Below are 24,490 nucleotides of genomic sequence, written 5' to 3' on the forward strand. Positions count from 1 at the left end.
TGGCAAAACCTTCAGCTTGCGCCTCTTGAAGGGAAGCATGATCGATCCAGCCCTGTGCTTAACAGTTGGAGAGGTTTTCATGAAATTCTGCACCCTTTTTTCTCCAAACATAACTTTGCTCATTGCAGCCAAAGTTTTATTTTAACTTCATCAGTCCACAGGACTTGCTTCCAAAATGCATCAGGTTTCTTTAGATGTTCCTTTGCAAACTCCTGACGCTGAATTTTGTGGTAAGGACGCAGGAAAGGTTTTCTTCTGATGACTCTTGCATGAAGGTCATATTTGTGCAGGTGTCGCTGCACCACCACTCCAGAGTCTGCTAAATCTTCCTGAAGGTCTTTTGCAGTCAAACAGGGTTTTTAATTTGCCTTTCTAGCAATCCTACGAGCAGTTCTTTCCGAAGGTTTTGTTGGTCTTCCAGACCTCCACCGTTCCTGTTAACTGCTATTTCTTAATTACATTACCAACTGAGGAAACTGCTACCTGAAAACACTTTGCTATCTTCTTATAACCTTCTCCTGCTTTGTGGGCATCATTTATTTTAATTTTCAGAGTGCTAGGCAGCTGCTTAGAGGAGCCCATGGCTGCTGATTGTTGGGACAAGGTTTGAGTAGCTAGGGTATTTATAAAGCTTTGAAATTTGCATCACCTGGCCTTTGATACCGGTGATTCCGAACAAGCCATAGCCCTAACAGGCTAATTAAGGTCTGAGACCTTGGTAAAAGTTATCTGAGAGCTCAAATCCCTTGGGGTGCCCAAACTTTTGCATGGTGCTCCTTTCCTTTTTTCCCCCACTCCAAAATTGTACAAAACAAAAATAATACACTAATCTTGCTTAAAATGTTGAAAAGAATGTTTCATCTTTAACTTTATGACTTTTGGAGATCAGTTCATCTTCCACTCACTTAACTAATCACAGTAACAGAAATTTTGACCGAGGTGCCAAATTTTTGCATGCCACTGTATATATACACACACACACATACACAATCATAGATGCATGAATTGCACTACCCAAGGGTGGTGGCAGAGAACTTGGAGTGGGTTAAAAGGTCGGCAAAGAGCCTACACCGTTCTTTGCTTCAAGTCAGCACAGATTTGTCAATGGTAAACTATACTTAAACAGGAATTTTGATGAGGTGCAGTTAATGGTGTACATAACAGCAATGCTGAAGCACATGGCTTAAGAGAAACATTTTCTAACATGGATTTGAGATTGGCTCAGTAATGTAACAGCTGCTTGCGAAGTAGCTCCATACAGCACATTTTCGAAAGGATTATGTGACACAAGGAGAAACAAGGCTGGTAGTGAGTTGCTGGTGGGTTCCAGGATAGGAGTTTAGTGAAGGCAAGAGGCTCGAGGGTCAGTGACCCCTAGGTACTTGAGTTGGTGAGACAGATGTTATAAGTCTAGTGTTCAGGGTCCTGTCATTAGCATCTGCTTTGATACACTTTCCACATGGAAACAATGGGCGAACTGGCCTCATTATGTACCATTTCTAAACAATGGCAATTGTACTATTAGATGCATTTCCCCAGACTGCTTCAGTTTTAGAGTATCTCTGGAAGATAGATAGCACCATCATGCAAATGGTGTCTGGAGTCTAACAATTTCTAGAAAGGTTCTCTGGTATCAAATAGTTGAAAATTAGACTATCCAAAAACAAACAATAAATGATCCTTCCTACCTCCTATTCAGGAGGCATTTTTAATATTCAGTAAAGTGTTGTACATTATAGCAGTTGGTCAATATGCAGGGACTATATTGCAGGTCAAAACAGACACCATTAACTAAAAAAAATTTAATTAATATAATCCTTTACAATTGTGAAGACAATTCTCACATCATACTTTCAATCCAGGGCAGAAATGCAATATTCCACTATTACCCAGTCAGATCAGTAGGCTCCAAACTTGAATCTTAAAGTATCTTTCAAAAACGACATTCTAACAATCCACCATTTTGTACATTTTCAAGTTATTTTGTAAAATGTATATACTGATCTTTGAAAGGATTATAAAAAAAACAGAACTTAGGACAGCTTCAAACAGTAAACACAACTGAATGACAAAGTCAAACAACATGACAAAACTAATGAATATTGGCATTTGCATGTTCAAAAAAAAAACCTGCAGCTGGTAATAAAAAGATTACCAACCATTAAATTCCAGCCCGAGTCTTTACATCGAGTTATGAACTTACACAAATCAGTTCCAGCAAGTAGCTTTTAGAATGGCTTTCCAAAGTAGTTATATAGCCACAGAAACTATCATGCACAACTACCAAAATCTTAACCCCACCCCACCCTCAAAAAAAAGTTGCTGTAACACGTAGATTAAAAATCTTTTAGACAGTTGTCCAGCAAGCAGTAGAGTCTGATCAGTAACGACCTGCAAAACAAATTTATACAACAATGAACCTGACAAATATACAACATGGTCAATAGTTATTGCAGCACAGAATGAATATGAAATGTGTTGACTCTCACACACTCATGACAAGAGGCCCTAGTTTAGAGGAGGACATTTTAAAGTACTAGCAGCAAGCCAAGACTGATATCACAGGAAGATTTGTCAGCTTTTTCAATCCCACCCTGATCGTAGAAGGGTTAGCTCTAAACTATACTGTACGATAAAATCAGTTTTAAAACTGGTACCTTGATTAACCACAGTAAAAAAAAATACAAACAGCACATGAAATATTAATTACCAATTAAAGGAAGTGATCAGTAGGGAGGTGATGCACTGTGCTTGTTATATGTGAAATCTCCTGGGGATCATAAACCTTCAAATACACAAAAGGTATTTGCTCAAATCTGGTGAGCTGGAGTATAAGCTTTGGACATTATTATGCACCTGTACATGAAAAAATTACCTAGAAGCTACAATCTAGAACCTTTAGATTAAATGGAGTGAGAGTAAAATAGAAGCAGGTATAAGGATCTGGAACTCAGTGCTGGGGAAGCCAGAACATTTGTAGATGCGATCAGAGGCCACAGGGATGGATAAACAAATTGATCATTTTCCACATGCATGGGTCTCGAAGACTGATGGGAATTGTTTTATTCATTTTGGTAGGAAGAAAAGCAAAACACTATTTAAATGGAAAGACTACAGAATACTGCCTTACACAGACAGTATTCTACATTAGCATACAGGCATACAAAGAAATCAAAGAGGGAATACAAATGGGACAAATTCTTGCTGCCCACAGAGAATTAGCATACAAGAGGGAGATTGAAAACTTGGCTGAGTTGTGTAATAACAACCTCTCATTCAATGTCACTAACACCAAGGACTTCAGCAGAGGAAACCAGAGGTCCATGACCCAATAATCATCAGAGGATCAGCGGTGGAGAGAGTCAGTAACTGTAAATTCCTGGGTGTCACTATCTCAGAGGACCTGTCCTGGACCCATCATATAAATATTATTGCGAAGAAAGCACGCCAGCACCTCTACTTCGTAAGATTCTGCACAGGTTCGACATGTCATTGAAAATCCCGGCAAACATCTATAGAAGTGTGGTGGAAAGTGTGCTGACTGTCTGTATTACATCCTGGTATGGAAACACTAATGCGTATGAGCAGAAAATCCTGCAAAAATAGTGGATTCAGCCCAATACATCATGGTAAAACTCTCTCAACCATTCAGCACATCTACAAGAAATGTTGCATCATCAAAGATCCTCTCTGGCCAGGCCAGGCTCTTTCCTTGTTGCTTCCATCAGGTAGAAGGTACATGTGCCTCAGGACTTGCACCACCAGGTTCAAGAACAGTTTCTACCTCTCAACCATAAAGGCATCTGTTAGTCTTGTGAGACCATGGATCTGCACCTGGAAAGTCTTCACTCTCCAGGGCACAGGCCTGGGCAAGGTTGTATGGAAGACCAGTAGTTGCCCACGCTGCAAGTCTCCCATCTCCACGACACCAATGTTGTCCAAGGGAAGGGCATTAGGACCCATACAGCTTGGCACCAGTGTCCTCGCAGAGCAATGTGTGATTAAGTGCCTTGCTCAAGGACACAACACTTTGTCTCGGCCATAACCATAAGGCTCTTAAAAGGGAAGAGCTACACTCATTTAAGGACGCTGTTATATTATGCTCATTATTTATCTGCATTTGCAGTTCTTTCCCCCTCACAGTTATCAGTTCCCGACGTCTACAGTTCAGTTAACTGTTCTATGGATTTGCTAAGTATGCCCGCAGAAAAAAACCTCTGAAATAGTACAGGACATTGAAGAGCACTAATACAACTTTTATCCCTTGAGGAACATATTTAGATTGGAGTTAGTTTGAGAAGATTTGCTGGGTTCATTCCTTCTATTAGAACAGTTAAATTGGGATAATTACATGCCGAGCTCAGAACAATGAAAGTTAACCTTAATGCAATGCAGGATTCTCTTCATGAGGACACCTGCATTGGGGAGCAATTTCAGAATAACGGACTATCCAATTGCAACAGGTAGGACAGAACTTCCTAGTCACAGAACCAGGGAATGGGGTATAATTGTGACCTTAATGAAGAACAGTATGATTTACTAAAGTTTATCATGCCCAGCTTTTTAATTCAATTTGCGTAGACACATATTAGACAAGTTCATTCAATTGTAGTACTTACGAGGTGAATAGGAACGAGACCTTGAGCGTGATCGGTATCCTCGGCTGTAGTAAGGTGATGGAGATCGCCGTCTACTGTAATGAAATAAGGTTGAACTACCTTAAGATTTTAATTTTGGTAGATACCCATTATATTTGTATGCAGAATTCTTATATGGCTGTGTGAAAATTCTCATTAAAGAACTGAATTAAATAATGAGCATTGCGTAAAATAACTTCATTATTATCATTGCCAAAGCAAAAGGCGAGTATTCATTGTATAACCAATTGATTAGTCATCTCCAGGACAGTCATGACGATTTTAGGGCAGTGTGAAGAAAGCAGAGAAACACCCCAATTGATTTTACACAAACTCTTTATAATCTAGATGCCGGGATTATAAAAATATCCAACATAGTGGTTTCCTTTAAGCAATGTTGGTTTATTTGAGAACCCCATGTCCTTCAATAGCAAATTAAAAAAGGAAAAGATGTTAAATAAGTACACTTAGCATTCAACTCCTTTTATTTTATAAGTAACAGACCCTTCTGGCCCAATAAACCTGCCCCACCCAGCAACACTTTATTAACAAATTGTATTTGATGGCAACAAAATAACAGGCTAAACGAGAAGTTTGTATTTGACAGAATGCACATGTTGTTCAACCTGTTATTTTGACTCGAGGTGAAAAACAAGTCTAATTGTAGACAAGCTGAAATAAGGGTGTAGCTGGGCATTATGCATAACTTGAAGCAGTTACTGTGCTTATAGGTTGAAAGCCAATATACAGTTTTTTTTCCCCCTAGTGCCATTTACAGATTCAAGCCTACAAAAAAAAACACCCATCTCCAGCATAACAAACACAATAGGTCAGGCGGTATTTGCAGAAAGTAAATGAGCATTTCGGGTCAAATCCTTTACCAGAACTGGGGAAAATATCTTCTAAAAATAATTTTAAGATAAATATGACAAGGGAGGGATGGATCTGATAAAAATATAAAATTATGAAATACTTTACCTGTATCGATAATCATAGTCCCGATCATCATATCGATCATATTTATCATAGCCTCGATCATAGTAAGAATCCCGGCGACGTCCTCCACCACCACCACCTCCACTGCTGCTAATAATGGGAATTAGAAAACTCTTAATTACAAAAAATCCACAATGGAACACAAGAGTTTTTAAATCATTAAAGTTTTCTTCCTTACTGAGTTGGCCTTCCCATATAGATTCCGGGAGTAGGAGTGTGGGGCCTCTTTGTAATAGAATAATCTACACGAATTCGTCTACCATCCAATTCCATCCCATTAGCACGTTCCATTGCCTGCAGACAGTTAACATAAAATAAAATTACATGTCCCAGTGATAAAACCTTCTTAGTGTTGCAATGAATACTAGAATTAGAATATGACATGTGAAAAATATTTTCAAAAGGTTTGCATGTCATCCATACAATTTCAAAGCATCAGTATAAGGTGGCACATGGGAAAAGCAGTAACAGAATGCACAATATAGTGTAACAGAGTAGGTGCAGTGCAGGTGGATATTAAGGTGCAAATATCATGGAGACAGATTACCATCAAGAGTTCATCTTTAACGTAAAGGAGGCCTGTTCAAGTGGGACAAAAACTGTGCACGAGCCTGGTTGTACACACGTTCAAGCTTTTCTACCTCCTACCTGATGAGAGGGAGAAGAGAGAATGCCTGGAGTGGGAGGGATGCTTTACTGAAGCAGCGAAGTGCCGCTGACAGGGCCACATCCAACGGCCTCAAAAGGCAACAGTGTTTTTTTCCCTTTTGTGCTGTAGGGTAATGTCCTGGTATTATGAATCAACGATCAAGGGAAAGCTAATATATTTTGAATGATGATCAATAAAACAGTTGATTCATAGATGTAATTGTACAGAATTCACAACACAACTTTATTATCAACTTTCTTATAAGTGTGACAATGTGAAAATATACAATATAAATAACTATTAACACTCTCAGATTACCTCTTTAGCATCCTCAAGCCTTTCAAAATAAACAAAGGCAAATCCTCTTGAACGACCAGTCCGCTGATCATAGACAACATTGACACCTGCCAAAGGCCCATAGCGAGAAAACACTTCACGAAGATCCCGCTCAGTGGTGTACAAACTGAGCCCAAAAACACCGAGGCAGGTGTTTGGATCTGGATTAGCCTGGAAAATCAATATTAGAAATACGTAAAGCTGCACCACAGGAACTATCTTTGAAGTCAATTCCCCAAGGATGAAAGTACTCAGTAGGTCTGTAACAAGGTCACAAGACCAAACCTTGCTTTAAGTCAGTTTCGGCACTGCAGCCTCCATTTTCCAAGAACGTTCGAGGCATTGCACAACCTCACACTTTAGCCCTTCAAGGATACCGCAGGAAACCGTCCATTTTTCCCCCTCAATCTCCAATTTCAGAGAAAGGTGGTCTTCTGTCTCTGGTTTATTGAAGTCAAAGTCTATCAACTCCATGTCAAAAAAATTAATTGAGTTGAGTTTACAGGTTCATCTGGTAATGGTTGCAGTATTGATTATGACTGGAACTAATGCAGCAATGAAGATTTAGTGAGAACCTGCAGCTGTTAGACCTACATAACCAAGCATGAAAGCAACTGCTCTTCAGAATGGCCTAGGAAGCTACTCAGATGTAGCAAAACGATCTTAAAAATTATTTCTGATCTTTAATTAGAACCACTTTATAAAATCTAAGCCACCAGAGGACTGGATAAGCAGGATTGGATAACGTCCAGTGCCCCAGTATTTGTAATTATCTTATCAGACCAGTATATTTGAAGGATACATTTAAAATTTGAAAACAAGTGAAAAACAGTAACATAATTATACCTGTGTAACATTAACTGCTGGCTTTCAAATGCCAAGGAATCACAAAAATAAATCAGCATAGAGATAAAGGCAGCTACTGCACACCAGAATGAAGAGCAGCTGGCTTCCATAACACCAGTGTACACTCCGAGACAAGGCTCCACACAATTGGCTAGTGTCTCCTGATGTGCAACTATCATTTTATACATCAGAAGACAATAACCTATAGGATTTCAATCTGCAATACTGACAGCCAGGAGGTAATGAAAACTAACTAAGCAGTACCTCAGCCTCAAAATGTATTAAAACCATCTGATCAAAGTACAAACACAAGACTGCTTACCACCATTTCTCCATCACTGCTGCCAGTGCATTGAAGGAAGACTACACTTGGATATGCATTATATTTGTATTCTGATAACTCACTTACCTCACTAGATTGTCTAGTTACTACAGGTTCAAAGAATTTAGATTGTGTTCTAAGTTTCCTAGAAGCCACCAATTATCAGGCCTGATTCAATACACCATGAAGATTGCTTTTATTACAACATAACCTTACAATGTAGATAATTAAATACATCAATACCTGCATTTTAAATTTAAAGAATTTTTATTGGAAAAATTCAACCATCTCTGCAGTTTTGACCAGGAACCAAACACATTAGATACACTTACATGCAGAGGCACACAGTAAACCATCAACATTCACATTACCAAAACATCAGACATTCAAGACCTTCCATGTGCTCCTTCATTAAAGAAATCTTCCTTCTACTCAATGTACATATACAATGAACCCTCCAAAGATTAACCTGGACTTCATTTTACACATCCACACAACTAATCTGGAACCAAGCCCCAGTGTTACAAATTTAAATTCTCCAAAGTTTCTTCTGTAGTTCCAAACCATGTCAAGCCCCCAGGTTTTTAACATCTCCAGATGCAGCACATTAAATATTGGGCAGGCAGCTGCAGATGACGTCAAATATTTTAGCATTATGACATCTGTGAAAGTGCTAACACAAAATGTCTACAACTTCAATTGTGATTTTTAATAAAACATCAAAATAGATGCCAAATAACTGAACAGATTTTCTCCCCGTTGTCGCTTAATGACTAATCCTGTAACAATCAGCAATCTACATGAACTCAGTTCATGTTGATATTTTTTCCAGTTCGAATCAGCAGATAGTAACATTAGCGTTCAATCTTCACTGTCCACTTTATAACCAGCTCCAGTTTACTTCAACACCACAAATCACTTAACTATACAATATTTGGGGGTAAAGCGGAAGATGTGAGAACATGGGTGGATGTGAAGTGCAAACTCAATTTACAACGATGGAGATAGTGATTGTGCTGGGTAAATGAATGTAGGCAAAATGCAAGGTAGCTTGGCTGGCATTTAATTAGTCAGGAAAAATTATTATTCATAGGTTGAAGGAAATAAAATGATATGGTGAACTGCAGTAGTAATATTGTAGACAGATGAGAGAGTTCTCCTGCTTTGGTTCACAGCCATGATTGGGTATAGAATGACTTAAACGCCAGTTATTTTTAAAAGGCTTAAGTGGACACCATGTCCCTCTGCACCCCATAAACTCATTCTTGACCTCTGGCTGAGATTATGCTCCCATGATTAACCTTATTCAATCAAATATATTGCTATAAAGAGACTGAATGCACAACACATCCATTAGATATATGGAAACAATCAATTTGTTTGAAAGTAAGTTTTTAATTTACGTTTTGAGAACCGAGTTTGCCTTCTTTCTTCCCATATGCTGCTCGCCTCCAGGAATCATCCTTCATCTGGGATGACGGGGCAGTCCTGGCAGCGGACTTCTCCACATCTACTATCAATGCTCCTCCGTGTTTCGCCGACACATGGCCCGTCTGTAGGACAAGATGGACGGGATGAGTTTTCCCCCTCCCATAAAGGTGGAGTGCTCCACTATCAGGTGGCATACTGCCCATCAACTCACGACAAGAATGACAAAACTCTTCACAACAGTGGCTGGAGGGTCAGATTCTCAAAACAGCTCATCAAATAAAAATCTAAAACCAGAGGGTTGTGAAGACAATGTCAACAGTAGCCAAGCCAGTAGTCCAAAAATTTCCCAAAAAAACACAGTACAAGAAAAAAAAGCATTAATAACTCACTTTTCAGTACTAGATTTCACAGCATTAATGCTGTCTCAGAACTTCATATATCCTAACAAAATTATCTCAATTTACATTCTACAAATGTACCCAATTTCTTGCTCAAATGACCACTCACTTGTGTGAATCATCACTAAAGTCACAAGAGCGAGCATAGAGTTCCAAACTGAAACCACTGCTCAAGGAAAAAAACACTTCAGCTGATCACACCAGTATTCAAAAATGTATTTGCTTTATTAAAGCATCTGAATGAGGTGGGAGGCAGTTATTGCCAGGTATTCTTTCACTCCCCTGAAAAAGAAAAAGTCAGCCACATAACACCAATGCACTGCTGAGGGAATGCATCAATCACCCCTTCTCAATGCAATTGCTTGTACTGCAGTACAATAACCTACTCTACTTCCTGCATGGCGCCTTCGGCTAGACATTGGTGAATGACTGCGGCTCCTTCTTCGTGACCGATATTCAGGCGTGTAAGATCTGCTGCGGGACCGCCTTCGGTGTGAATGGGATCGTGATCGGGAGCGTGAATACCGGCGGTGTGAATGTCTCCGCGAGTGTGATCTGGTAAAAAGATAAAATACATTTCTATTATGGTCATACCTCAGTTTATATTTTAAAAGACAAACATATTTAAATAATTAAAAGCAACAACTTTAACTTTCATTGTCAGTCAATAAATGCACCAGTAACAAATTCTAGCAAGAAATTCTAGTGAACATATGGAGGTATTCAGCACTGGCCCAAAATGATATAGGCACTCGTGGATTAACTTCTGCATTCTATTCTATTACAATAGAACTTTTAAAAAGTTGGTGTAGGACAAGTATCTGCAAATCAATAATGCACATTTTTCAATAAAGTATAATCTTGAGCTGTGCCTTTAACATAAATAGACTAAAGTAATTAAGACATTGAACATTCACCCAATTAATGCACTGATCAGGCAATGTTGCAGCAATTGCCACCCAAAAGCACCTTAACAGGGCAAGCTTGCAGTAGTCTAGCCACCCACCCATTGTTCAGAGGAAAACTTGCATGAAAATTTAGTTTATTACATTTTCTAATCAAAATAAAATTAAAGAAACACAATCTGGAAGTCAAGCCACCTACCCTGTTTCTGTAAATACTGAAATACCAACTCTTTCCAACCTCCTCACAGTTTAGATGACTCTTCCCAACAATGCATGACAAGAACAGATATTTGAAAAATGCATCATCTGGTTTCTACCACAGTGAGTAATCAGATAAATCAAGAAACATTACAGTGATAAATTATTTCAGAACAAATGATTGCTGAATACTATCCACGTTTCTTTATTTTCTGCTCTGCTTCATAAAATTACATCAAAAAGTACATTATTCTTTTACTCTCTATCTCAGGGGATATATTTGGGATTAGTAACTATTACAAACCCTTAGACACTCAACTATTGACTATATCTCACCTCACTATTTTCAGTAAATTCTTCAGCTCCATGGTATGTGCTATTCATGCATTCCCTCAATTGTGCCTTCACCTCCCTAATGAACAGGACTGACGTCTATGCTTGTTCCACTTCCTGTATTCCTACCCTCTCTCACCCCTTGCCTCCCACTATACCATCCATTAATTTTCACCACTGCAGACACATCTTATACTTCCAGCATTCTAAAAAAGCTGCTCCATTTGTGATTCCTTTTACATTTCCATCCTAACCAATACTCACTTTCTCATGGCTGATCCTCATGCAGGCACTATTGGAGACAACTCATACTGACTCTTCCCTACCCATGATCCATGGACCAAAACTACCACAAGCGAAGCAACAATTCATTTCCATTGGTCCAAGAACTGGAGAAACTGAATGCAGATTTAGCAACCCACTTTCATCTGCAAAGGTGACCCAAGACCTCCATTTGCCAGTCACTCATTTCTCAACTCACTAACCTGGGTTTTGGACTGTTATGCATCATCTTACATTTAGGCAAGCTTCAGCTCAACATCCAATTCAATAATTTCAGATAACCAACCTTTCCAGTTTCTATTGTGCCTCACATGCATTCTAATACTTGATTTTAATTTCCTAATTCCAGCATTTGTAATGTTAACTTTACAGTCCCTAGTCAATTCTATGCTGTGCAGAAAAAAAAATCATTTTTTAACTTCAAATTTCCTTTACTCCAAGCAGCAATGGCAGTCCCCCACATACACCTGCTCCTGCTGGTAACAACCAGATACCAATCTGTGTCTTAGTTCTTCTTGTGGTCCCCAACATATCAGTATTCCCTTTGTATTTTCTCCACCCACCATTTGACAAAATAGCATTAAAGTCTCTATCGATGCTATCAAAACTGAGTAAATTCAGCATTTTGTTTTCAACTTACATGATTGATAATCACTTCAAGAACAGTGCCCTCGCACTTTCCTCTGCACATTACAACCAACTATACAAATTTAATTTCTCAAAGAATCATGGATTCTCAAGGTATGTCACTGCCAATAAAAGTTTTCTTTACATATTTGACTGTTTATCAGTTATAAAGATAATTTATGAAGAGGATTCTACATGAATTTGATGGGAATGTAAAAACAACAGATCCCACTTTTTGTTGAAATTATAAAGCATTATTTCTAGCGAAATGAGGACAAAAAGACTTTGTCTAGGCACTGGTTGGTAAGAGAAACTTAATGCAAGCAAACAACTACATTGTTTACGCATAACCACCCCAAACCTTCGACAAGGTTTTTGACATTTAGCCAGTCACAAAGCACTTCTCAAATAGCTTATGAATGAGTTATCAATAAATCAAACAACAGGAAAATAAACCACTCAAAAACAGATTGTAAAATCAGGGAACTATATTTCAATGCATTTGTCATCTGGAAATAGCTTGATAGAATAAAGCTGTCTAATGGTGCAGGAAGTAGACATGAAAATACTTCAAGTAACAATGATAAAATATAATGAATTTTGGTTAATTGGGCCATTGGTTAATCAGGGCAGCCACTTATTTGGGACAACTTTTAAAGAACAAAAAAATAATCGAAAATGGGATTCCCTTTGCTTATTTGGGACACTATACTGCTTAATTGGGACAGGAGACTTACAGAACAGTTTCTAACTAGTGTCGGTTGCATCAGTTCAAAAAGCAATGATTTTTGCAACTGATAGTTGGTGAGAGATAAACAGTAAGACAATTCAGAACTGTTTTGCTCACTGCAGTTTTAAGAATCGACCAGAAATAACTCAAGAGTGAGTAGGTATCTGTTGGTCTCATGAGACCATGGATTTGTGCCTTGGAAAGTTTCCAGGGCGCAGGCCTGGGCAAGGTTGTATGGAAGACCAGCAGTTGCTCATGCTGCAAGTCTCCCCTCTCTACACCACCGACGTTGTCCAAGGGAAGGGCATTGGACCCATACAGCTTGGCACCGGTGTCGCAGAGCAATGTGTGGTTAAGTGCCTTGCTCAAGGACACACACGCTGCCTCAGCCAAGGCTCAAACTAGCGACCTTCAAATCACTAGACGAACGCCTTAACCACTTGGCCACACGCCAAGAGTGAAAATGATATTATTTCACTACTTCAATTTAAGAACTGCAAAGAATTTGAAGATGTTGACAATCATCTTAAATGTTACAACAAAAATGAAGATTTGGAGGAGGCAATTGGCAAAAGCACTGTATGAATACAGTCCATTATCTATACGGTCTGCGCTGATTTTGTTCATTTAGTCAAGCAAAGAAAGATGGCAGAGTTTACTGGACGAACAACTCCATCAATAATCATTAGGAACTAATCCAGTTTTACAGTATTGTAGTAGTATTGGTAGTGTTCTAATTTGTTCTGTATTTCATTTAACTACATAATTTATCACTCAGCCTTTTTAACTATTTCCATGAAACTTTGACTAATTGGGACAACTGCTTAATTGGGCCAAAATGTACTGGTCTCCATGTGTCCCAAATTAACCGGAATTCAATGTAATACTCATTAGCATACACACAATCAGCAATACTTACAGCACTCTTCATATCTGCAGTCAAGCACTTTAAAGGACATGATGTATTAATCACTTAAACCTGCTAAATACATACCTAGATTTAGATCTGGATCGCGAGCGAGATTCTGAACGCTTTGAGGCTCTTGATGGACTGCGAGATGCAGAGCGACTTTCAGATTTTGCACGACCAGCACTTCCACTTGGAGATTTTGATGGTGAGCGGGAGTCCTGGTATGACAGAACAAAGTTATTTATTGTACAACAATTATGAAACTTTTAAACCTCATAGCGAACATTTATAATTCAGTTATTGTCGCAGGTAGTAGCAGAGGGGCAAAAAGGTATCCTTCACTACTGTCATTTTGGCCCCTGATAAAGCACAGAAGACTTCAACCCATAGTAAGTATTGCACATTCCTAAAGAATACACATTCCCTACAAATATACCTAATCACCAACATTCTATGAAACTTTCTTAAATAATCATGCATTTTATGCTAAAACTTGAGCATACAGACACGTGAACATAAACCATACTTTACTTAACCTAGGACACATTCAATCTTCCAGATTCTTTTAATTTTCCAGATTCTTAATTTTCCAGATTCTTTTAATTTTAGTTCACTCTTGCTTTCTATTTTCTTCATTTCTTCATTTTCAGAGTTTTCATACTCCGTGTATTCTTCCCAATTCAAACAATTCATTAATGCCTTATAAATGCAAGCTCTTCTATCTGACCAATCTTCTGTTCATTTCCCATTCAATTTTTTTCTGATTTCTCAAATTTTTCTGATCTGCAATACTTGTGATTAGCCTTCTGTTATCTTGATTATTCTTCCACATTCTTGGAAAATACTCTTCCATTTCTTCAATATTAACCTTAATGGAAAAAGAACATTCAGTAGGATGAAGCACGGGATTACAATCTGCTGGATTTGTACTATAGCCTATCATCTTTCTAACTAAACTCCAGCAGGTGTAATAATTCCATTACTTTAATTTTAAAAAATCCTTTCATAAAATTTCTTCAATAAATATGCACTCCTTGATGTTTGTTAAACTTTTTAAAATCTGTTACGATGAGGAGTATTTGATTAAAATTAGGAAACTGCCTCGAGTTTGGTGCTCTCTCCCTCTTCCTTAATCAATAGGTAAAAGGTCTATGTCAAAAAATCTAAACTGTCTTGGACAGAAAGTATTTCAAAGCATTTTCTGGGCATCAGTTAATACTGATCAACACTGAATATTTGTTCCCTGAAATTATAATATTTTGATTGCCCAAGAACATGGTAACAGTTCTTTGACCCTTAATTAGCAAGCAAATTTATTCCCCTTACCAAACAGTAAAAACAGCTGTTTAAATAATTACACCACTGGAAGACAAACTTCAGTCCATGCTAAATCCCAATACATTTCCATCCCTTAGATAAATGTAGAGTCGAAAATTCAATCTAGCCTTGCAACTTAAGATGAATTAGTTGAATTCGAGCTCCCCCGCCACTAATTCCTGAAACAGTAACTGGAATGATCTGAAATAGAGACAGGAAAAATGTGTTTTCCAAAGCCTGCTTATATAAATCATACAACAGGTAATACTTCTCTCCTGTATAGCTTTATTGTTAAATGTGCTTTGTTGAATATTACTAAGTATATCAAGGACAATGTTTAAATGTGAAGCAGCAAAGTGAGCTATTGCTACTATGAAAGATGAAGTTCACTTGGTATGTCAAACTTTGACAACAGCATGACAGAATTCCTCCCCGGCTAACCTTTGCACCTACAAGGAATAGTGATACAATAGTACCATTTGGTAGACAGTTCAGCTAGATATAGGATAAAAACTTCAATTACACTACCTTGATACTTGTCAGAAATAATAATGCTGCCAATCACATACCATCTGTGCACAAAATTGGATCAGCTATGTACACACTTGTTTTGACCCTTGTTTTTAAAAAAAAACCATGAAGGACAGAATTTCTACATGCCAACCCCCTAGATCCTTTCTTATAAAATTTTAAAAAGCTTTCACATCATTTGATTTGAACCTGAAATAAAACCTCAGCTAAACATCACATCCAGACATCGATAACAACCCCTTCAAATCATTTACATCTAACTACTCCAAGTATTCAAAACAATAGCCTGACAAAGTAAGCTTTGTATAGGTCAGAAATTCACAATTTTCACTCTCAATTCTGATGTTAACACTTACATCATTTTTCTCACATATGAAATTTTAAAAAATCAAAATCCATTAGTTTGCTGTTTACTTCCAATCCCTTCTGAAGGCAAACTAATCTAATGCTAAGGGCAGCAGGAAGTCAGACCATACAATCACAAGGAAACAATAAATGAAATATTCAGGGTGATGTGATTTGAGGCAATTGAAAGAGTGATGAGGTATTGTGGACTGGGGGATGAGGGATGTACTCATTTCTAATCTATGTAGCTACTCAAATTTCTGGTTATTCTATAACAGATTCGGGAATTAAGAAACAAATCCTAAAAAGTCTTAATAGAGCCTTTCACACATCATAAAACGGACAGTGATTTCATAATGACCTCAAAGATATCTATTTAAACTATCAAAGGTTCAAAAGCACAGGTATACATGCCTTTTAATGCTAATTTTTCATTCCACACTGATGTTCTCCAAGATGCTCTGCTAAGCACTCAACACCAATGTAACAATGGGCCTAACCAGCCACTTTAGTGCTTTATCTACACTTGCCTTAAAATAAACTCTGCAGTTTCTAGCTTGTCAAATAGCTTTGACTGAGTAGATACTTGAACACCATGGTCATGTTCATTGTTTCTACATTTGTCTATCAAGCTATTTTACATATTAAAAAATGTCCATGGAATTGATGGAAATTTTTCATGGTTCATTTTAAACCCAGAAGCTCCAAAATTCCCATATAAAAGATTCGAGTTTGCTCTTGGTAACTGCAAAATGTAGGAAATAAATAAATCACAAAATATCTCAACAGAATCTTTCACATAAAACTGAAAAATTTCCATCAGTAACTAATCTCAAAACAAATCATAAGCTAAAAACAAGAGAACATTACTCACCTTCGAGAAGCTTCTTTTTGCAAAAGCCTTACTCAGAACCTTAGTATATGCCAGTTCCTGACCAAAACAGAAAAAGCATTTCCCTTCCCAGCAAACTTTTAGTGAAATGCAAAATAATGGCCAAATAGTTACCCACTTGGTCAAAAAGAGTAGTTTCAAATGATGAAATAAGTAACTATTTGATTATTTCTCAAATACAAGTATCTGTTGACTGAGCAATGACACCAGCATAAAATAGATTCTAGTTGTAATATTAGTCCTGCAAGCTAGGGGAAAACAGAAGTATTTCAAAGATATAACCTTTAACAAGTAGAGGGCTCTTCAATTCGATTGTATGCATTTCTGGATACTATGCTGACCTTCAGTGCTGATTTAAAATTTGAAGCAATGGCCTCTCCGTATGGGAGAAATGACATTACCAACTACTCTCACACCTTGTTTCAGGCACTCCCTACTCTGTTTTACAATCAATATTTTAATTATGGACATGTATGTTGAAAGAATTTTCCCAGATTTAAGTACCCTTAGAAAGGAGCTACTGATCCACTCTGGTATTCTATCCAGCTAGAGAAGGGGATTCCAACCCGAGATCCACAGACCCCGTGGTTAATGGTAGAGGTCCATGACCTAAAAAAGGTTGGAAACACCTGACCTGGGGAATTATTTCAGCTAAACTTAAACAGAAATTGATTTATCCCCGCCATTTTGTAAGTGCAGCAAAAGTTCACAGCTGCACTCCTTCAATGATTTTCAAACAGCTGGAAGGATAAATAGAACCTTCTCCCATATTGAATATTTAAAATATTCAAAAGAACCATCAACAAATCTAAAATTACAAAGGAGGAACTCAGAAGGTCAGGCTGCTTCTATGAAAATGAATAAACTGTCAACATTTCAAGCCAAGACGCTCACTCGGGACTGAAAAAAGGGAGAGAAGCCAGAATAAAAACGTGGGGTGAGGAGGAGGCTGTTAGCTGGAAGGTGGTAAGTGGAGCCAAGTAGGTTCAGAAGGTAAAGGGTGGATATGAAAGAATCTGATAGGAGAGTGGACTATAAGAGAAAGAGAAGGAGGGGCTCTAGGGCAAATAATGGACAGGCTTAAAAGGTCTAAGTGGGGAATAAAAGGGGGGGGGAGATTTGTTTTCTGAAAGGAGAAATCAATATTCATGCCACCCGGTTGGAGATGGAAGAGAGAAGAGAAGGTGTCTCCTCCATCCTGAGGGTGGAGGCAGCTGTGGAAGAAGAATGGGAATTGGAATTAAAATGTTTGGTTTTTGCCAGATGTAGCAGAGATGCTCGATGGAGTATCCTCCAGTTTACAACAGGTCTCACCAGTGTAGAAGAGGCCACTCCGGAGCACTGGACACAACAGATGACCCCAGCATATTTGCAAGTTGCCTCAGCTGGAATGAATGTTTGGGGCCTTGAATGGAAGTGAGGGAAGAGATGAATGGGCAAGTGTAGCACTTAGACCAATTGCAGGGTTAAACAGACAAGAGAATCGCGGAGAAAGGATCCCTGCAGAAAGAAAGGTGTGTGGGGAGGGGAGCTGGAGGTAAAGATATGTTTGGTGGTAGGATCCCTTTGGAGTTGTCATAAGTTGCAGAGGATGATGAGTTAGATGTGGAAGCTCAAGTGGCTGGTAACTCTATCACTGCTCAGGTGGTGGGAAGACGTAAGGAAGGGAAACTCTGTTCTTTAAAGAAGGACATCTGATGTCTGGAAAGGAAAGCCACATCCTGGGAACAGAGGTGGCACAGGCAAAGGAACTGAGAAAGGGGACAAGCATTTTTACAGGAGGCAGGGTGGTTAGAAGCATAGTCAAGATAACCATAGGAATCAGTAGGTTTATAATAGTTGTCCATCAACAGTTCGCCTCCAGAGATGGAGACAGATTAAGAAAGGGGAGATAGAAACAGACCAAAATAATTGATGAGCTCAGCATGGGTCCATGAAGCAGCACCAATGCAGTTATAAATGTAGGAGAATTGGGGAGTACTACTGGGAAAGGCTCAGAACATGACAGTTCCACATGAACAAAGAGGCAGGGATAGTTGGGGCCCATGCGGATGCTCATGGCTACCCTTGAGTCTGGAGAAAGTGGGAGGAGACAAAGGAAAAACTGATGAGGGTGAGGACCAGTTCTATCAGAAGAGGGTGGTTGTGGAGGGAAATAGGATGACTCTTTTGGTAAAAAAGCGGAGAGCTTTGAGACCTTCTTAGAGGATAGAAGTGCAAAGGGACTGAACATCCATGGTGAAAGTGAGCTAGCCAGGACCAGGGAATTGAAAGTTTGTAAGATTGAATGCACAAATAGTGTCATGGATATAGGGAGGAAGGGACTGAACCAAGGGGCATAGAATAGAACAGGACTTCAGTGGGGAAGGAGCAGGCAGAGACAACAGGCCTACCCAGACAGTCAGGACTGTGAAAATTACATGGTGACGTTCACTTAAATAGCCCAAGCCAACTTTTCTCTGCTTCTACCATGCACCTTGAGTAACAACTAAAAAACATGGACAACTGACTGATCTGATCCAAAGGAGAAGTGGTGATTTCACTGATTTGTGAGCAAATTTCAATTACAAGGATAGGGATGGATGTATCCTCAACACCAACTTTTTTAACCTTCTACTGTCCCTAAATGGTGAAATTTCTTGTCCAGCACTAGAAAACAGAAATTGAGAAATACTCGCCTGTTCCCCCCATCACAAACCTCATTTGGACGCACTGAAATCATCCCTTTCTGGAAATTATCCAAAATCAAAGCATTCAAACTATTGAACACACTAGCTCAGTGCTCGCCTCAGCTCATTTACTGCCCAAGGCTTCATGGATACTCTGACATTAACATTGCCTGCAACTGTCACATTCTATTATTTGAAAAACTCTGCAGTTCTAAATCACAAGTTCTGCTCAACAATTATAATATTAAATATTATCCTACAATCAGGTCTGGTTTCCAAACTGCCATGATCATGACTCTCTCACTGCTGAGATATCTATGCAGATATCTGCACTCATCCCAACTTTAAAATGGCTCCATTAGTTGTGGCCATGTCTTCATCCACCAGGGCTCAAGCGGTGAAAATACAAAATCTTAGCCCCACCCCCTGAAATTAGTCTTCTGCCCTAATATCATTATGTGACTTAATTATGTTTAAATGTGCTTCTGTGAAGAAACAAGGCAAATGTTATTTAAAAACTGGTCTATAAACTATTATGCCCAATAGGGCAAATGGAAACAATCCATGTATTACAATGTTTTCTTATTAATCAGAGTACACTAATGGATCAAACTTTAATCGGAAATATTGAATAAATGTTAAATTAATTTTTGCATTTGACACAACCTACAATCCTGTACTGCTCCAATTCTACACTCACAATTCAGAATGCGGCTGAGTGGACTCTTGCTTAACTGTATCAGTTGAAAAGAAAATGAAATACACTTACATGTTCCCTTAGAACTAAAAGATAAACTCTTAAGGACATGGAAGAAAACGGAAAGCAATCTTGCACTCTCAAACTTATCCCAATGAGAGCAAGAAGCAATTTCATTTTAAATTAATTTTATTTCTCTCAGTAAGAATGCTTTCAAATAAATGTAGGTGTGATCTGAAAGATGCATGCTGTAGTCAAGAGTTATTAATTACAATAATTGAAGTTTTAACATTAACTGAAAATGTGTATTTCAGCACTAAAGTACACCTCCCTCACCACTGAATTCTGCTATAAAATACATGCAACATGGTGCCTCAAATTCAAGTAGTATATCAATGGGCACCTGTTTGTTTTAATCTGTCTCATTGTTTCAGATTATACATAAAAGCACTTTGAAACCACTTTAACTTTACAAATACAATTTTTGAAATCTAGGATTCGATCTGCAGATCTAATTAGGGGTCTATGCCTGAACAAATTCTTTGAAGACTCAATTGCTTTCAATGATTTTCTCAGATCTATCCAGAAGACTCCACTTTACTACATAAAATACCTCAGCTTGGATCCCACCCGTAGTTACAAAGTACTGTAGTGGTAATCCTAAATGTCAGTGTTAGCATCCTAGGGGAAAACTATCAAATGGGATGTAATGAGATTTGTGGCACAACTCTAATGCTGGATTGAAAGAAAATTCGATTTTCTTGTAGAAAGAGAAGTCAATAGTAAGTACACCTTGTCTTCGCAGAAGCAACTGCCAATAGAGTAATGGGAATTTAAATCCACAAGCAAGCCTCAAGTTTTAAAAAAAGAGCACAGATGACCCACCAAAAATTTTAATGTATAAGGATTAAGTCATAGAAAAGTACAGCACAGAAGCAGGCCCTTTGGCCCATCTAGTCCCTGCCAAACCATCTAAACTGCCTATTCCCATCCACCCGCACAAGAACCATAGCCCTCCATTTCCCTACTATCCATGAGATATTTCCACTGTGCGCTGAAATGGCACAATAATGCACTATCTCACCATTCTTTCTTTTTTTGCACTACTTGCTTAATTTATATATAAAACGTGATTTTGATATAAAAATCTTGCATTAATATGCTACTAAACATCACTATGGTTCAAGAAATATAATCAAAAGACAATTAAAAGCTAGTAGTATTTACGCTGTAATGCTTTTCTTCCCTGATAGCTCATACATAACTACCCTATTTCCTGCTGCTATACTTTTACTTCTATCGGCAGTTAACATTAATCATCATGGAATTAGAAGCATTAACTGTCTGCAGGATAAGCAGGAAATATACTCACCCCCTCCCCCCCAAAAAAAACAAGTATTCTCAAAACCTCTGAGGCTAATTTTGAGATAAAGATGGTGCTTGAGTTGGTCTTCGAGAGGCGGAGGAAACGCGTGCTTCCTGCTTTGCTTCCGTGAGCAGTGACTGGGGAAGGAACGGACACGGGTCTCGGAGACCGGGCGCCACAAGGCCGGACCCAGAGCTCCTTCGGGACGGGTCTGATGATCAAACTGCCCGTGGCGGAGAAGGGAAAGCAGCCGACACGATCGAAAAGGCCGGCGAGAGTGGGGATAGTGATCGGCATAGACAAAAGAGAGAGATGGCGGCTCGCTCGCTCTCCGCTTACCTTTTCCCACCGACGGTCCGGTCTCGGCCCTGTTCCCCGGCCAGTCGCTCCTTCCACCCGCCCGCCCAACCGTCCAGGGAGCTCCGGGCCGCCGCCTGCCCTCCCTCGAGGCCTGTGACCTCATTCGGGCGAAGCCCCGGCCGGACTCTGCCTCAATACCATTTCTCCATTTTGTTTCAGAAACACTGAAATCCCCCCCCCCCCCCGCCGCGGTTCCGTTCCGTTTCGTTTATTCCCTCCCCGGTTCGCTCCACTCACCCTCCCCTCGTAGGCTGCCTCGTCGATATCGCTCATCGTTGCTGGTGAGAATTATGAAAATAGGTGCGTATGTACTAGATATATCTATATGCCGGCTGGTGATGCGATCCGCTGCCACTCCTCGTCCGCGATCCCCGTCAATATGGCGGTGGCGCCCTCCTCGCCCCGGCCAGCCCGCCTGTGTGACGTCACCGAGCAACCGCCTGTCTCCATGGGAGCCCGCGCACAACGGTCTCCGATTTTCTTCACCTTACCGATTTCCCGTGAATTCAATGTTCGCTGACGACTACATAGAAAAAACAGAATCAATATGAGTTCAGGTATAAAATTTTATTTTTATTTTTTTAACTTTGCCAACCCATCTCTTCCTCCATGGGGTGACGTCAGCGACGCGCGTGGCGCTTGTCCGGGCCCGGGCATGGCGGTGCGGTGTAGCGTGTTGGCCTTCTCCCTCCCGACCTGCCGAGTTCCTCCAGTGCCCTCACATTCTTAGCACCTGCAAATCGAAAATTAAAATTGTACAGCCTGTGTCCTGTTGGTTTTCATGAAATTCCTATTTCACTAACCTTGCTGTTCTCCATGAAATACATCTTCCTAATCAATTCAAGTAGTCTGTGTGTTCGTCAGTCATTGTTTATGAGCTTCAGACAAGATTTATTAGTGAGAGGATATATTTCCCTCGCGTTTTCTTTTACTCCTATGACACAAATTTAATTATCAGTTCTGAATTCTCGAAAATGTTCCACACTCAAAATATCACTATTTCTCACGCTAGGGTGCAAGGCATCTTATTCTTAGAACATGTTATATTTTTAGGAATTGTAACATGTTCTTTCCTTTATATTTATGTGTGCACAGTGGTGCTGAATAGAGTCAGAAAGGAATTTGGAGAGGCTCAGCAACTTTTAATACCTGTACTTGGATGTTAATTTAGGAGGACCTGTCCTGGGCCCAGTACATAAGTGCAATTACAAAGAAAACACCTCGACTTTTGTAGAAGTTTGGGAAGATTTAGTATGACATCGAAAACTTTGAAAGACTATAGATGTGTAGTGGAGAGTATATTGACTGGCTCTATCACAACCTTGTATGGAAACACCAATGCCCTTGAATGGAAATTTCAACAAAAAGTAGTAGATACAGCCCAGTCCATCGTGGGTAAAGGCCTCCCCACCATTGAGCACGTCTACATGAAACACTGTAGGAAAGCTGCATCCATCATCAGGGATCCCCACCACTCATGTCATATTCTTTTCACGCTGCTGCCAGCAGGAGAAAGGTACAAGAGCATCAGGACTCATACCAGCAGGTTCAAGAACAGAAACCCTCAAACACCAGGCTCTTGGACCAGAGGGCATAACTTCATTCGCTCCATTACTGGACAACCAATGGAGTCACTTTTAAGGATTCTTTATTCCATGTTCTGGATATTTATTGCTTTTTTTCATTTGTATTTGCACATTTTGTTGTTTTTTTTCTGATTGGTTCTTCGACTGCCCTGTTGGTACGGTCTTTTGTTGATTCTATTATTGTTATTGGATTTATTGAGTATGCCTGCAAGAAAATGAATTGCAGGGTTGTATATGATGACATATATGTACTTTGATAATAAATTTACTTTGAACTTAGGTGAAAGGAGCAAGCACAAAGGGGGAAAAGGATTAAGTGGTAGAATATAAGACCATAAGAAATAGGAGCAAGAGTAGGCCATCTGGACCGTCGAACCGGCTCTGCCATTCAATAAGATCATGGACTCATCTCCACCTACCTGCCTTTTCCCCATAACCCTTAATTCCCTCACTATGCAGAAGTCTATTTAACCTTGTCTTAAATATATTTACTGAGGAGCTTCCACAGCTTCATTGGGCAGAGAATTCCACAGATTCACCACTCTCTGGGAAAAGCAGTTCCTCCTCATCTCCATCCTAAATCGACTCCCCCAAATCCCATAGTTCCAGTCTCACCTTCCAGTGGAAACAACTTTCCTGCCTCTATCTTAGAAACATAGAAAACCTACAGCACAACACAGGCCCATTGGCCCACAAAGCTGTGCTGAACATGTCCTTACCTTAGAAAGGGTTACCCACAGCCCTCTATTTTTCTAGGCTCCATGTATCTATCCAGGAGTTTCTTAAAAGACCCTATCATATCCGCCTCCACCACTGTTGCCGGGAGCCCATTTCACACATTTACCACTCTCTGCATAAAAAACTTACCCCTGACATCTCCTCTGTACCTACTTCCAATCACCTTATAACAGTGTCCTCTCATGTTAGTCATCACAGCCCTGGAAAAAAGCCTCTGACTGTCCACACAATCACTGCCTCTCATCATCTTATACACCTCTATCAGGCTATCAGGTCACCTGTCATCCTCCGTCACTCTAAGGAGAAAAGGCTGAGTTAACTCAACCTATTCTCATAAGGCATGCTGCCCAATCCAGGCAACATCCTTGTAGATCTCCTCTGCACCCTTT

At 39.4% G+C, this 24,490-nt stretch overlaps 1 protein-coding gene across 4 annotated transcripts; it reads right to left on the minus strand.

The window, feature by feature from the left end:
* Positions 1-1,673: 1,673 nt before the first annotated feature.
* tra2a (transformer 2 alpha homolog) lies at positions 1,674-22,188 on the minus strand. Of its 4 annotated transcripts, none has more exons than XM_063069419.1 (9): positions 22,015-22,188; positions 13,685-13,818; positions 10,002-10,170; positions 9,190-9,339; positions 6,601-6,789; positions 5,812-5,927; positions 5,616-5,720; positions 4,620-4,690; positions 1,674-2,391 (listed from the first exon to the last, which is right to left on the minus strand). In XM_063069419.1, exons 1-9 carry the CDS (start codon positions 22,048-22,050, stop codon positions 2,381-2,383), a joined length of 981 nt encoding a protein of 326 aa, XP_062925489.1. In that variant the 5' UTR covers positions 22,051-22,188; the 3' UTR covers positions 1,674-2,380. The 4 variants fall into 4 exon arrangements, with proteins under 4 accessions (XP_062925489.1, XP_062925487.1, XP_062925486.1 ...); XM_063069417.1 differs by having other exon boundaries at positions 4,620-4,693; positions 22,015-22,187; XM_063069416.1 differs by having other exon boundaries at positions 5,616-5,723; positions 22,015-22,187.
* Positions 22,189-24,490: the final 2,302 nt, after the last annotated feature.

This window comes from Mobula hypostoma, chromosome 17, assembly GCF_963921235.1.
Source record: "Mobula hypostoma chromosome 17, sMobHyp1.1, whole genome shotgun sequence".
Taxonomy (NCBI): Eukaryota; Metazoa; Chordata; class Chondrichthyes; order Myliobatiformes; family Myliobatidae; genus Mobula; species Mobula hypostoma.

Coding starts and splice junctions, on each gene's coding strand:
- tra2a (XM_063069415.1), bottom strand. CDS start 22,050: ATGAGCGATATCGACGAGGCAGCCTACGAGGGGAGG. Junction 10,171..13,684: donor CGATCCAGATCTAAATCTAG/GTATGTATTTAG, acceptor TCTTTTTACCAG/ATCACACTCGCGGAGACATT. Junction 4,694..5,615: donor GACTATGATTATCGATACAG/GTAAAGTATTTC, acceptor ATTTCATTACAG/TAGACGGCGATCTCCATCAC.